General features: G+C 40.7%; 1 protein-coding gene across 7 annotated transcripts in view; it reads right to left on the bottom strand.

Annotated features, from left to right (window-relative positions):
• The window catches only part of FRMPD4 (FERM and PDZ domain containing 4), a 412,160-nt gene that overhangs the window by 111,378 nt on the left and 284,158 nt on the right, over nt 1-16,624 (bottom strand). For all 7 annotated transcript variants that reach the window (XM_029999016.1, XM_029999023.1, XM_029999017.2 and 4 more), the window contains exon 2: nt 930-1,046. In XM_029999016.1, coding sequence (XP_029854876.1) covers nt 930-1,046 — 117 coding nt within the window. The remainder of the gene's footprint in view (nt 1-929; nt 1,047-16,624) is intronic.

Genomic DNA, 16,624 nt, shown 5'->3' with positions numbered 1-16,624 from the left:
GAGAAAGCAGAGCTCTTATGCTGTACAATTCTATTTTTGCAGATGAAGGATCTTGAGTAAATTAAGCGCTTTTAATGGTCAATTTAAAATAAGTCTGATCCTTCTACTGTGTGTTGAAGGAAAGAATTGTAATTCTCATCCAGAACTTTTTTAAGCACCTATGAGTTTCTAAAGATAAACATAAAAATGAAATAACAATTAAAAAAAGCAACCCTTCACATGAGCAGAATCAAAATGCTAGCCTTAAAAATGGGATGTAAGCTAAAGCAATTAATGCTGCAAAATCAGGCAACAGTTCTGCTAACTCACCACCACCACCCCTTTTTAGTGAAGAAGTTCCAAAGCCACATAGAGTACATTTGCTAGAACAGCAAACCATATTTTATCCAAGCCACTTCAGTGATTTTAAAGAATAATTATGCACAGTTCTCACTGGGAAAAGCCAATTGTGTTTACGATCACATCATCCACATTGACATTTATTCTGCAAACCTTTAAATTCAGAGCTAAAGGACTATGGGCAATCTAAGAATTAGAATATTTACTATATAGGATCAAAATATACACTTTCTCATTACCAGTATAATGAATATATTAAACAAACAGCTCACATGGCAGAGATGGAGGAGAATTGTTAGCCTCAGTCAGAACTGACCTTTTGCCTCATTCTTTAAACATGGCATTTTTATTTTTATTTTTTTGTTAATGACATTTGCTGTAATTCCTTGACGAATTACAGATCCTTATATTATCAGCGTTTTCTTGGGTAAATGAAATAACCAAGTACCAAAACAAGGCGCAGTAAAGTACAGTCAGAGCTATTTCTGTGCAACAAATCAAAACAGTGTAGGGCTGAAACGGGAATTAGGATTCCAAGGAGATAGTCAAGAGCAGGGCTGCAGACCGCACAGCTGACACTGCCCACTTACTTGATGAAGTAGTCTCTTCCATCTCTGTTTGCCGTCATCTCCCATCCATAAGGTGTCCCCTGGTTCAAGCTCCAGGTCCCTGAAGGGTGAGGCCAGCCTGAAGACTTGTTCCTGTGGCTGCAATTTTGGGAGGGATGGGGGGGGGAGAGAGGAGGCGGGAAAAAAAAAAAAAGTTATTTGTCTGTTGTATTTATTCTTCCAATTTACTTATTTCACATCACTCACTCGGCATCCAAATACTTTCACAGTTGTGAAATATACAGCCAAAACCCAGGCAAGGGAAAACAGGTTAGCAGGTCTACTTATGTTTGTAATATTCTTCCAGTCAGTGGAAAGATACACTGTCATTTCTAACTGTCTTTGTGTTCAAGCCTTTGGCTGGTGTATCTGTCATACCCCATCAGTCTCACATCCACAATACTCATTTTCAATCGTTTTTAATACAAGGGACGGAGAGCATTTTCATTCATCGCCATCCCCTGTTCAAATGCCAGCTCTCAGTACAGTCTTAGCAAAAAAATGCAACAAACCAGGCCAAACCCAACCCAACCCAACGCACCAAACGGCTGATCACACGCACGGTGCACTACCTGGCACGAGAAGGAACATCAACACCCATACTCGCAGCTAGCAAACCATTTTTTGTTTCATGTGTTGGAATGAAGGAAGGCTGTAAGACTTCTGCATACGGATGCTCAATTGATTCAATATGCAGATGTTGTTGCACGTGATTGCTGTCCATTCGGCTTTTCCTCCAAACAACTTTTAAAAGGCTGCAGTATCTCCGAGCACACACAGTTACATACCACTGCTTGAGCACTCTCTGCTGGTATTCCCACTGCTGAGCAAGGGCCAAGTCATGCCAGCTTAAATAAAGGAGTAGCTTACACTGCTCTCCTAAGGGAGATACAGCAGCACTCCCAAGTGACAGTATTTCCCCACTAGATCGGAAACATTTTGTGAGGTGCCATCTACTGACTCCATATACAAAAAAGATACAGCTACCAAGAATCCCCCATAGTTTCCCACAGGAACCCCCAACTTTTGCACTGATGTTTTACCCCTCACTGGCAGGAATTAAGCTAGATGTTACCACACATTCCCACTTTCTGCTGTGGGACTTAGAGGTACAGAAGGCCACAAGTAGGTCTTTCAGCAAAATTAATCAAGTCATTAATATCTATGTACAATCTGAAAAAGAGAAAGAGCAGGAAAAGGAGGCAGGGCAACCAAAGATGCTAAAGACCGGCTGAGAGCACATCACAGACAGGCAAAGATGAATCCGCACACAACACTGAATACACTCTGAAATTTAGACATGCAAACCAAAACCACACAGAATACGAGCAAGTTTTGAATTAGTTGCCTTCTCTCTCTCTGCCTTTTCTCAACCCATCCAACATACTACAGCTCAGTTTTACTTGCTAGATTTATTTAAATTCAAATGCTAGAAAGGAACTTACTATCTCTTGCCTTAGAGATGTAAGAACTTATTTCCTTTAGAGAAACAGAGCACAATGTAACCTGATGAACACTCTTCTGAAGGAACAGAATTGGTCTCCATGGACGACTCAACAATTCATTGCAAATTGCTAAACTCAACAAAGTTGTACATAGTTAATCTTTCCCAAAGGGGGAATGCATCATTAAAAACAAACTAGCTGCTTCCCCCTCCCCCTTTATTTCAAGGATTAATCACTACTGAGAAAAGATATGGTGCTTCAAATTATAATTTACAAGTAAAGCATTACAATGGAGTGCTAGATACCATCTGATTTACCAATTACATTAAGTTCTCTATCTTCAAGGAGTAGAAAAACATTTCTGTTAGCATATTCAAACATGGGTGTTTGCCATAAGACACGGCTTAAGTCTAATATTTGAACATGCTAGAAATCTTAATAAAATTACAGTTACTCATGGCTAACGAAACACATAAATGTCAGATATGCTACGCTATCCCAGATAAATGCAACTAACTCATTCCTGATCAAAGGAATGAATTAAAAACCAGGCATCTGAGGAAAGAAAACAAATACTTTCAACACTCTCTCATGCAGTTTCATGTAAAGTTGAGCTTAAGCATTCTTGTTTCTCCATATGCTTGACCGAGGGAGAAAGGCTGGTCCCTTCTACATGGGAACCATCCTACAATGTAAGAATGACAGCTTAACTACATCCGTAGACTTCAAATTACACTTTAGAGTATTTGGGATCCTAAACACTGCAGTTAACTAAAGTAGAAAGTAACCTATTTTAGCTGGACTATAAAGGGATACCTGTGCATTGAACACTTTTCACTTTAATTAAATGTGTTTTACAACCTCTGTGCTATAGTTTCTCCATCTGTAAAATGGGCACAGTAACATTTAAATTCCCACATAAAGCACATCAAACTTCTATTATCAGATAATTTATAGGAGCGCAGGGCAGCGATGATGATCAGTACTACTCCTCTCTGCATTCAAACTAAGGGCCCATCTTTGTACGCATTATAACATTAGTGGATTTTAAGGTAAATTTAATTCCCCTGAAAGCTTTCGTTGAGCCCTTAAAACATTAATGGTGTCAGAACCTTTCATATATGATGGGTAATAACTGTCCTACTTAACTATAGATATGTCTGTATCGGATCTAGTCCTCCAGACTTTCTTATAATCAGTGGGAGAGAAATTAGCACTTGAGACACAGTATACACCTACATTAGATGTGTGCAACTTCAACGAGATGGCTCCATGGGAAAAAAATAAATACAGAATGTTTCCTATAGTCATTGTACAATTCAATAATAACCACTCATGTCATAACAACAAAACAAGGTTTTTACATTCAACGGTGATTAGCACTGGTGATTCCCAGCTGCCTGTACAGTCTGAAAAAATGAGCAAATGAACTGCATTATTTCTTTTTATACACCTCCATCCTCTTGTTGAATATTATTCTGCTTGTCTGCAAGGATTCTGTTCAATTGCCACTACAAAGGGCAAAAGATGGCAAAGATGAGATAAATGCCAGAAGGAACATCAAAGGCTCCAGAGGAAACCATAAGCAGGTCAGGCATTTCACCTGGGGGAAGCACAAAGGCATCTTGGCAGGCTTTAAGTCAAGAGGATGCCTCGGTGGTGAGGAATATCATCACCCAGTCCAAACCCTACCTCCCTGTGGGTGATCTCGGATAAATCCCTCAGCTCGCTGATCACCATTTGCCATTTCCTTCCCTCACAGGCAAAGGAGGAGGAGCATACCAAGACTGCCTAGGTTTCTGGAAGACTTGCACACTTCCAAAGACCAGAGAGATAAAGAAAACACGCCTTCTACCTCAGCAAGTCCGCCTGCAGAGGAAGCACTGGCACCGCTGTAACTCACCGCCTGCCGTCCATCACCACCCCTGCTTGCTCCCGGCAATCGGACCTGCTGCTGGAGTGCCTGCTGCAGCACAGCTCTTCGGTGGCAAACTTCATCGTGAAAGCTTAGGCCAGCATCATGCCAGCACGTCTGAAAATAAGGCAGCGTTAGCTACAATATCCCATCAACCTGCTTTTGATGTTCTTGCTGCAGCAGTATAAAACCTGATCCCTCTGAAATGCGTCACGTTGAACAATCGCTTCATTAGATGCTTCACGTTGAACAATCAGTTCATTAGATCACCAACGCGGCGTATAAGGAACCACCACGCCTTATGGAGGGACCTTCTGACTGAGAGTGCAATAGCTGCGCCACAGTGAACATCCTCAGGTCAGCTGCTTTTCTGTCCCACGCTTGAGGCATGACTGAAACATGACTTCATACGTGAAGTCTCCTGTACTGTATCAGCAGTAAGCCACTTCCATGATATGCAGAACATACTCAGCATAAACCATGGTACAAACAAGAAGTGGAAGTCTGTAATAGTATCCACCTCTTTTTCAAAGATCAAAACTAGAACAGTTTGAATTTTTAAAGCATACTATCAGAGCCTAATGTCCAGACCAGTTTAATGTTAATGCTGAAAGGAGAAAGCAACACCATTCATTTTTTAAGACATTGAAAAATCAAACATGTAAATTTTCTGGAAAATTCAATTTAAAAAAAAAAAAAAAAAAAGGCAGGCATCTACAGAGTCAGACAATAAGCATGTAAATTTTGCCCAAAACTTTTTTTTTTTTAACCAGCAACTGGAGATTCCTCTCAATAGGTCTTTGTTATAGAAATCTTGACAGACTTTTTAATTCTACCAATAGCCCAAGCCTGTAAATTTTGTTATAATTGTAGTGCTTCCCTGAACTGGTGGAAATGAAGCTCTCAGGCTGTAATTTTAAGACAGCATAAACTGGCACTGACACAAAAGCAGCATTCCTGTCCTCCCGGCAACAGACAGTCCTACATCACATCACAGCTGCTCTTGAGTCAGTGGAAGTAAACTGGTTCACCTTAAAACTAGCAGCTATTTTTTCCATTCAGGTTCATCTCTGCCTACTCCATGGCTTCACAGATGGCCACATGGCAGCAAAAATGAAGGGCAGGACAAAAACTGCCCGCTTCAGATAGTCCTCAGGCAAAGACAAGACAGAAAGCACTCCCCAACTGTATTTAGCATATTTAATGTCTACTGGGGCATAACACTCCATATACAGGATTAGCGTGCCTACCCACCCCAAAGATGGACATCATGTTTACGTTTACCCTTTTCCATGGACAAGGGACACCAAAATCCTTGTTACCTTAGGAATGATGTTGGACACAGAGTTGGGAGGTCTACCATATTACTGGGGTAGTTTTTACTCCCTTGCTGAAGAATGCCAGCTTGCACTCTGCTGACAGATTGAACACAGCAATAAAAAGTAGCAGCAACCTTGAAACCCTCCACTGCTCTTTTTTGGGGGAATAATTTGAAGAAGGCAGAAACCCGGTTAGCGTTGGTCATAGTGACCTTCATTCCCGCTTCCTGCAATCCTTTACTGGGCGAAAAGAGGATGCATTTTTTAAATTTGTTTGGGTTTGGTAGCTCTCTCATTCCATGATTATCACTTTCCCTGATTGACACTGGCATAATAAAGGTGTCCATCTGTATTCTCATGGCTGTCTGCCACTTTCTGTTTGATGCTTTCTCACTTTTGCAGTGGTGAACAATTTCTCCTTTTTTACCTTCTCCATGCCACTTACAATTCAGTAGAGCTCTAACATACCCCACCACCAACCTCAACAGTCTCCACTGCAGGCTCAGGAGTCCAGACCTATATAGCTGTTCCTTGTACAAAGGTTTTCACAGGCTTGATCACTGTCATCGTCCTTCTCTGAAATCCTTCCAGTTCTGCGCCTCTGTTGAGACAGGAGTTTGGGCTTGCACACAGGTTACAGCTTATACTGACGGGCTGCCTCTTTGGTAGAAATCCAGAAGCAGGTATCTCAAGATGTAGTTGAAGACCATCTCTGGCATCTAGGGTCTTAGTGAAGAGCTAGAGATTCAGCTCTGTTCTAAAGTAGACATCTGAATTTGCCAGTTTTCTACCCGTGTTGACTAGCCCTCCACTAAGTGTGATTTGGAGCTTTGACATCTGGGTGTAGAGACCAAAATTTAAATTTCAAGCATATGAATCTGGAGATGAATTCTACATCACCCTCTGAAGAACCCTTTGCAACAAATAGTGAGCCCTTATCTTTAAACTGCTGTATAACGTAATAAAATGGGCAATTTTTATAATCTTATTATTTATTTCCTATTCTATAAACCCTTCCAAAACACCCAAGAGCACCAAACCTAGTGCAAACACCTTCCAAGCTCCTGGTACCATTAGTTTTAAGTGAGAAATTTTACACTACATTTATCAAATTAGCTCTTTTAATATCAAAAGCTTTAGAATTTTTGGGTAGATACTATCTGTCAATTTGTTACCATTTGTTTCAGTGATCTGATCTCTAAGATCACTTACTAACTTTTCAAGTTGAGGTGTATCTTCCAAAAAGTCCCCAGTAAAGAAGCTCCCCTTGGTAAGCCCCCTCCAACAACACATGGCTGCAAAAAATACTTATCTTTCTTTATCCTCTGGCCTTATTTTTTCCAAGTGTTGATTTTAGTTAATGAGTATCTGTTAGTTCACCGACTCTAGCAAAAGCTGAAGTTATCCACAGTTTCTGATAGAAATCTTCATAATTGTGTGAAATCTCTGTATGTGGAGCCATGTATAATCCCCCTAAGTATAAATAATTTGAAATATTAATATTCTATGCATGTTTCCTCCTTAGTTATTAGTAACATTTTAAGCATCCACCTTGGATTTCCTCTGCTGGATTAAAATAGTAGAAGGATTATATTCTAATCTTTTAAAGCAATCCCTTGAACAACACAGCTGTAAATGAAGCGGATGAGTAAAGTTACAGAACTTGGACTATGAAGAGTCACAGTATAATGCCATGTTTACCACTTGGATATTTAGTGTTTTAGCATCATCTTGTTTAACATCTTGATTATTCTCATAGTACTTCCTTATTTACAGCACTTCTTTTATTCCTGAAAGCACGATCTACAGGGGGGTCAGTGACTCACTCAAGGCTGACCATCTAACAAGTGTAACTCAGCATTGCTAGTGGACTAATAGCGTTGATACCCTGGCTTCCTTTATGTTACCATACTGAGAAAAACTTCTGAATTTTGAGTCTTGGTGTGTACCCTGACTTCATTTTAACTCTCTACTGGTATAAAAGCCAGTTCTCTGCCTCCCACGTGCCAATACAGAAGTCAGTCCTTCTCCAACCCATCATAAAAGGAAGACATCCTGAACAAAAGCCACGTTACACTCCCAAAAGTGGATTGCGAAGGGAGCGGGGCCCCACAGCCCCCCCCCCCCCCCCGGGAGGTAAGTCTAGCCACAACAATCCCTAGGAGATACCGAGAGGAACATCAGAGGCACAACATTTTGTATTATTAGTTTTCAAACGTAAGAACACCACAGCAAAACTATCTGCAGGGCACGTCTATCCGGGAGTAAGAGACATGCCTGTGACACAAGTGGAGTTCACTAATGGTCTCTCTACGAGATTTAATCTTCTACTGCCTCAGGAACAGAAACCTGCTTTCTCAATCCAGTTCTCACCCACTCCTGTCCCAGAAGACTACTGCACTAAGCTTACCTCCATCCTACCATTTTCACTTGAAAAAACGATAAAATGAAAGTTTTAAAGACTTTGTTGCTGTACTATCAAGATCAATCATCATACCCTGCTACTGAAACTCTCCTGAGGGGCACTGTACAATAGGAGAGATGTGACGGACAATAATTTCTGGATCCAAGATCAAGGATGCCGAAAGGCTTGTTGTCTCTGCACAGACGAGTCCTGTAAACCCCCGCAGAAGCAGTCCTATCAGAAGCACAAAAGAAGAAAATGAACTGCCCCAGACACACTCTGCTGTACCAAAAAAAATTCATACTGGACCTCCTATTACTAAATCACGTAAGTACAGGAGGGAACCCTAATGACTTCAGATACCCATGGAGTCAGACACCCTCCATATTCTACAACCCGCATGCTTTCAAATCTTTTGCGGGGTGAGAAAGCAAAAGGGGTTTAGTTCTCATATAAATGTGTACTATTTTTGAACTCCTGGAAACTCTGTATCAGAATATCACCCCACAAGTGAGCTTGGGGTTTCAACTTTGTAATTAAGACAAACATTAAAGGTAGAATCATTGCCCAAGACTGTTTTTCTTATTCAACCATAGGAACAAAATGCTCAAAAAATATTTTTGCCCTGTGACACCTGTCCATCTCAATAATCTTGCAGCACAGCCATGCTCTGAGCAAAGGTAGAATAATGTTGCAGTACCTTTCAGGCTTGTCCTGAATTTTCTCTCTGGATCATGCATCTTCAGATAAACACAAATGCTATTCAGAAAATAAAGACATCCCCCTTTCTAGTACCTCCTCTTAGTTTTTTCTGTTTTTCTAGTAAGGACTACGAATAAAGCCAGGCCGCCTTGCGCCAATTGTTCAGGAACTGTCTCCAGCTGAGAGTTTCACTTTCTTAGGCAGTAACTACTCCCCAGACTCTGGCTAAAGCAAGTAACTCCACACTTTTTTTTTTTTCCCCTCTCGCCATCTTTCACCACAGATGCTCTCAATTATTCAAAATTCCACAAAGTACCTCTCATTCTTACTCCAAACCAACAACGATGCTAAGGGCTCCACTCAACCTTTAAATCCTTCAGTGGAGCAGAAAAAAAAACCCCAAGTATAACTCAAAAATTCATACTGAACTCCTCTAAGCCAGTTTACAATACATTAGAGGAGATACATTTCTAGAAAATCCTGTCAGCCTATGTTTTGTCACAGATTACATTAGCTTCCATCTCCTCACCACCTAAAACAGATTTCTAAATGGCAGCCTGGGTTGAGAATAGGAGATACTCCAATGAATTCCATCTCTACCAGTCATTGCTACTGCTGCCAATCATGAGGTAACGAGGGCCCACGGCCACGCAGCTGATCTGAAAGGTAAGGGATCCCTTTTGCCAGGGATCTCCTGGCTGCCACGAGAAAGACCCTGCTACTGCTCCCTTGCCAGACAAGCAGGGAAATACAGCAGCAGTTGCCCATCGCTTGCTGGGGGGAAAAGGGGCAATTCTGCATGACCAGAAAAGTCCCCTCGTGGGCTCCCATCACTTCAGCATCAATTCCAGACTCCTGTCCATATCACAGGCAGGGCAGAGCAACGCAGAACAAAACCACTGGCTGTTCGAAATGTACACTGTACCCGTTACACGACTGGCTATAGGAGGAATGGCTCCTCTTATTCTGAAACTATAACGTAACGTTACTTCCTCACAAGCTTTGTACTAATGGTCTACGTGTAGACCATTTTTCACCACGTATCTTCCACAACTGCTCTTTTTCTTTCCTCCCTCTGCTCCACTTCATGTGGCCAAAGATGCGAGTACCCAAACAGGGCAGCGAAGAAGTACCTACGGCACACGTTTTTGCCTTCAGCTTGGTAGACGGCTCCTCAGCACTGAGTGGTGGCTCCCCAAAGAGCCACTGTTGTCCACTATGGTCCCAGAACTAAAAATCTTATGACACAAGGTAACAAAAGTACAGACAGCACATTGGGACAAGGGATAAAACAAACCACGGAGGCAAGGCTGGTTTGCTCCAGGTGCAAACCACCTCCACGTGCTTTGGCAAAGGGACAAGGTGAAGGTCTTGTCATTCCCTGAAGCTCCCTGCCTGCCCCAGGACGCTTCCTTTCTTGTCTCTGATTCCACCGTAAGTTTTAAACTCTTCAGCACTGGTATACTTGTTGTTTGCACTGTCCTGTTCAGCAGCAGCTGAGTTTTTCCATTTTGCAAAAAATGTTCTTGTATTCTGATTCTCTACAGTCAACTGCCACCCAGCAAATGCACTTTCACCTCTATTGGTTGTTTTGTTCCAGGTTTTTTTTTTGGTTGGTTCATTGTTGTTTTGTGAGTTTTTTTAATATCTGATATAGGTCACATCTTCCATTTCCCTGTCTTCCTCTCCCTCTATGTTATACTTCCATTATTATTAAAGATGTGCCCCCATTACATAGAAAACAAAAGTCTTCATTATATTTCCTTTTAGACTGCCAGGACTTTTCATTTAAAGCACACTGACCCCCATTAGAGATCCAAAGTCCTCAAGGAATTACTTTCCCCTTCAGAATCTTGTATTGCAAAAGCCAGAAAGTACCCAAAGAGGCAAATAATGGTTGGGACTGGTAAAAGGCTCTTTGACTTTCTGTTGTATGTGATGCTTTAGCTTCACGCTGATGTGCGCTAGAAAGTCAAAATCTCTAAAGACTGATGTGTGCAAGATATTTTTTTTTGTTTTAATGGGGCTTTTGACCTTAGGCTTTCTCAGGCTTACTCGGTATTTCAGGAACAAAAAAACCCACCAAAACAAAACAAAAAAAGTATATGAAGCATATTCACCTCTTTCTCATCTAGTGAATGGATTATTGGTATTTCTTTCTGAATTTTCTGGAAAACCTTTTTAGAATGGGTATGGTTTCTCTCAAATTAGTACATGTTGGAAAAACCTTACCATACCATAGCTAGCATCTCCCTATAGCAGGCAACAAACTCATTTTTCATACAATGCAATCTTCAGCATTTGTCTCTGACAAAATCACAACTATTACCAAATGCTGAATTTTACCCTACATAAGACTTTTTAGGGTTGGTTTTTTTTTTTTTTCTTTAAAGTGTTGTTACCTCTACTCTTACTGAATATTTGTCCCTTTACCAGTTTTCCAGTAAACTGCAGCCATGCTTCACTGTTAAGTTTCAGTGAGCAGTACAGGAGTTTTGCTATTTCTGCCTTATGGAAGAAAAGTCCTGTAATACCTGTGATAGAGATGCTGTCTAGCTCATTGACTGCATTGTTACTAATAATGAGAGTTTATGGTAGTATAGAGCAGAACACTGGAAATGCAATGCTGTAAAGCTTAATCATATTTTAGATAAAAGTAACAATACATCATATACTTTCTTACCGCCTATTACACAGCTGTTCATTTTATGCCATAAAAATCTGAGGCATATGTATTCATTAAAATTCGACTGTGCACACTGCATTTGGAGAAGCAAAAGGGAATCTCATTTTTATACATAGCAAATTTTGTATTTTTTCAGTACCCTGATATGAATACAACCTGCCTGCTGTGAGCTGACAAATCTTGTATAATCATACACTAGAAAAGCAGCTCAGAAAATTTTCAAGCACTTCTAGGGAGATGATTCCTATGGGAGCTTCCAATTTCTATAAAGATGTCACCCATATTTCAGGCCTGTGGTCACCTGAAAATTCTTCACGGCATGCTCTTGCTGTAAGGTGATATTTTAGCCTGCAGGAGAGCGAAGTTGCATCAGAAGGTTGCAGTGAACGAGGACCAAATTGCCAAAAAGGAAACAAAAGTGCTTTTCTAAAGCTGAATTAAAGCCTAAATTACTACTGCTTGATTTTGGTAGCAACTCTTACCACGTCTCAAGATGAACTCCATCAACAAAACAGTAGAACAAAAAAATCTGACAGAATCTTGAGAGTACGGCAGAGAAGAGAAAAGAGGGAAAACACCTTCATACATTTACTAGTTCTTCACATTTCAACTATGAATTATTCTCCTCTTCTCCTTTTCATTTTCTTGGGAAATAAAAACAAATAATCAAAACATTAAATAATGGTAGCCTATCTTAAACCTATTTTGTAAATGAAATTAAATTAACAGTATCCTCTTAATTTTGGAGGAGGCGGGGGGGGGGGGGGGAACGGGACTATTTAAATTATTTTCCCTACCCAGAAATTAGTAAATAATAAGAAGCATCACTGCCCAGTGATTCCAGAAGCAGCTCTAAAAGCCCAAGAGCCTTCTCCTTACAAGACATTTGATGACCTTGAAATGAGAGGTAGCCACTGATCATTGGCTTAGTTTGTTCTCCATAAACCTTTAAAATCATTATTTAGAAAAATCATATAAATCTTTCTTTTCACAAGAGAACAATAAGGAATAAATCAACCAATACAGGAATTAGCCTTTAACAAGTCCATCCATCAGAAATCTCAATACCAAAGTAATTAGTCTGCTACATTTAAGTCTATTTCAAATACTATATATAAGCACATAATTGTAGTTCAAGGCATTCAGTTCTGCTTTCTAGATGAAAAAAAGTCACAATATTCCACTTGGCTTTAAACCAAAATTCTAAAAACTGGGAATATATGAACAAATATTCAGTCCCCTATTAAAATGCTAACCGTACCATGTACTTTTCTATACTTCACTCCCAGAGAAAAGTTACAAAAACCTCCAGAAAAGGACCACATAAAACCTGTGCTGGGCAACCTGTTTACATTCTTAAAACATCTGCAGAGAAGCCTGTGTTTCTACGGCTATCATGCTACATGGTGGGTTTTCATGCTACACCGTGGTTTTTTTTTTTTTTTTTTTCTTCTTTTCTTTTGAGATCCTTTGTATTTTTCCATTAAGGAAATTATGGTTTATAAGGTAACCTACTGAGAAATAATGTAAGTAAAGGGCATTTTGCGTAATAGTCAGAAGTTTTCACCAGTGGTAACAAGCCTTCATCCAGTTAAGAGGTTATTTAAAGCACTCTGAACATAAACCCACTTATGAAACCAAGGAAATTTGAAGCAGTTGCATTACTAGGAAACCACCTACACTTTGCATGTTCTGTTGCAGAATTATGTGGCAAACCAAGGCACATGTAAAACCTTAACAAATGAGAAAAAAAAAAAAAATTGTTCTAACTTTCTTCCTTGGCCTTAATGACTCCACAAACTGTGAGCCAACAAAACTGAACCAAAATATCATGTTTCAAATATATTTTAAGGGCTTCTATACTTCAGGGCCAAATGCATTATTTAACTATGTGTATCAATAGAATGTAAGAAAAAAAGGTGCCTTACAAACTAAGTCATGTAACTTACTGAACATTTGAACGGAAGCTATGCAGATGCAGTTCAAACCTGGAGAGAAATGATCTCAGAGCCCTAGTCCCTTCAACACATCCCAGGCCATACCCCAGGGGAGCTTAGAACGAGGTGGGTAAAACATCCATCCGTAAGTGACAGACCCAGTTTCCCATGCCATTTGATCTAGACACAAGCTCAGGAATGATTTTCAAAAATCTTTTTTTCGTGCATTCTCCACTGGGTAACGCACACGCCAATAGAAGCTGTAGTTTCCTGAAATTCCAAGGAAATCGCTGATTTCCCCCTACAAAAGAGAAAAGTTACAAAGGAAAGACAGGAGGCAGGAGGCAAAGGAAGAAATTTCTTGGTTACAACTGATCCTGAAAAACAAAACCAAAACCAGGGCAAGGTTTAATGTTTTACGAGAACCCCATCTGCCCAAGAATGCCACCACAAGGAGCACCAGTAACACTAACCTTCTCTGTCATCTCAAAATCACTTTTTTCCCAGTATTTATGGTTTACAATACACTGTGTACCCACACACTTTCTGCTGATGGTTTTGAATGGCTGCTTTACTAAAGAGAAACAGGAAGGTGTATTTTTAAGTGAATTCACATGGCTACACCATTTCCTTTTGCTTGCCTTTAAGATTAGCAGCAAGGCTTAGAGGTTAACTTGAATGTCATTTCTACTACCAGCTGCCCCAAACCAGTGGGCCCACTGCCCATTTTCGTCTTACACAACCAACAGCCAAAGCTCGTGCTGAGCACTAAGGCAACAGTGTTGATGCTCCATCAGCAGGCTGCCAACCTGCGTGTGTCCCAGGATCACAGGACAACTCCGCTTGGAAGGGACCTCAGGAGGTCATCTACTCCAACCTCCCGCTCAAAGCACTTCAGCAAGCGTCACGTAAAACAATAAGAAAAATAGGTATCACACGGTAAACTGAGCTGCCTGGAGTTATCTTGTATACTTGAACTCTATTACTCTATTCTATTATCATTAAACAAAAGACATAAAGAGAGAAAGTTGCTTATTCTATTCTTTCCGTTCTTTGGCCTATATCCTTGTTCTTTTCCTACCAGTATTTCCTAACCCAGTGATTTTTAAAGATAAAATCTGTGAAGCAAAAACCTGTAATGTAAAATGCATTTTCTTTTTTAATTTTATTTATCACCTGAAAAGCACTCTGAAGGTAGATAGTACTTTTAGAACCAGAAGAGAAAAAGTAAGTGGGAGATCTTGTTGCATAAAAAGCTTTAGGAATACTAAGGCTCTAGCCATCTAAATCCCTAATATATTATGATATTAAGGTATCTAGTTATGTATCTCGACAAATGGACTCATAAATTTCTTGTAATAACAGGTTCTTAAAAATGAAACAACACAAAAACCCCCCATAACCTAAATCTTTCCTCCTCCAATTTACATCAATCCTTGGTTATATACAGTGGTAGGAGTATGGGTACGTATGCTTGCGTACATCCTGGCAAGCTGCAACTGCATCGCCACTGTGACAGCTGCTAGAAAGTCCCCCCAAAAAACCCTCTCAGCTATCTGCAAGCAATAGCTAAGGAAAATGATACAGGCAGAAGTACAACAGGTTCAGCTAACCTACTTACAGACAGTGACAAGCAGCTTCCTAAAGATCTTGCAGCAGAAAATGAAAGTTTCCCTGCAATCAGAAAATTAGAGAGACTCTGGGACTTACACAGGTTTAAAACTGTTCTCTGACACGAGGTTGTAGTGCTTCTGGATGTTTTCCTATAGTAATAAAGATGAATCTGGCTGCAGATTGTAACTGCATATTCCAACTAAGGGGTGCACCTACACAAGTATTTAGATGCAATTCAGCTCTTTGAAATGATGCATTCTCTACACTTGCAGTTCTTAGAGCTTGCTAATAATTGCATTGCTAACAGGAATGAAATTAAGCACAGTATCAATAGAAGAAAATGTGAGCAAGAGTATACAGAAACACTAAAGTTTAATAGCCAGTGCAAATCTGAGACAAACTTCAGCGGTTTCAGTGCAGAAACTGCTATTGTAAAGCTTGGAGTCACCTAGCCAGCTCTACCCTTCACTGTATTTCCTTTTTGCTGTTAAAAGAGCACCATACATGTAGGTTTAATCCATTTAACAGGCGATACATGCATTGTTCCAGCTACTGTTGTATTGTCTCCCAATAACTTCACAACATAGTCTGGAAACTGGGTCCCCTAACAGCAACAGGGTATGCCAGTTCACCTGAACTGGTCCCAAACTCTCCATCAGCTGTATCAGGTCAGGCTTTCACGAGATGTTCCCAGCACAAAAGATATTCTGCAACTAGTAAGCTATAGGTTTAAAGATTATTCAGTGAGAATATGTGATTTGCAAAATAAAACAACGTGTCATCTTCCTGAGTTGCAAGAAAGAAAAAGAAGAAAAAGAATCAAAAAAAGATAAAGTGGAGGGGAATGTACAAATTAAGAAATACGGTGAATACAAAAGCCAGGAAGCTTTGGGAAGAAACAAAATTGCCCTTCTCCTGCTGCCCTGTGCCACAGAGCAAAGGGTGAGCCCCTGACAGAAGAAGGGCCAGAAGAGCGGACAGCCCATGCCAGGCTAGAGGAAGGTTGGGGTGCCCATGGGAGGCTGTAGGAGCCCATTTCAGCCAGGGAGGAAGGAAAAATGAACTTAAGCATGGACACTAATGGTCAGACCCAGGCTGGCTTGAGCCCAGCCTCCTCCTCATGTCCCTTACAGTGGGCAGCAGCAAAACCTGGGGAAGAAGTAACCCCAGCTGTGGTTATTAAATTACTTAATCTCTTCTTTCACAAAAGCCATTAGATAACAGATCATCCTTGCAATCCTTTTATTTTTTTTCTTGCACACGCATATCTTACTTGAAACAGCAACTATAGACAGAAGTAACTGAGAAAACCCTTACCAAGTTTGATTTGAGAGTCACACAGGTCTTAACTTTCATCCTTTTGCACTCCTGCCTCCACCGCTGCAAACTGTTTAGAAACGGATTCTTTCCTTGACAGAATAAAGTAAACCTCTTCTGCTAGCCTAAAGTCTTGGCTGGCAGTAAGACCAACGCCAAGGGACCAGGCAGACACCGAGCTCTGTGCTGCTTTGGCCACGGGGATGCACTACTGGACCCCCGCAGTAGCCAGCCCCCAGGTTTTTGGCCACCCAGCCAGCCGCAGGCGTCCCACACACCGTGGGGCGGTCCAGGAGGATGCCAGAACCTGCTTTGGATGGGTACCAAGCGCTGCCGTT

The sequence above is a fragment of the Aquila chrysaetos genome, chromosome 23 (assembly GCF_900496995.4).
Source record: "Aquila chrysaetos chrysaetos chromosome 23, bAquChr1.4, whole genome shotgun sequence".
Classification (NCBI taxonomy): domain Eukaryota; kingdom Metazoa; phylum Chordata; class Aves; order Accipitriformes; family Accipitridae; genus Aquila; species Aquila chrysaetos.
This window is presented reverse-complemented; position numbering and strand designations above follow the sequence as displayed.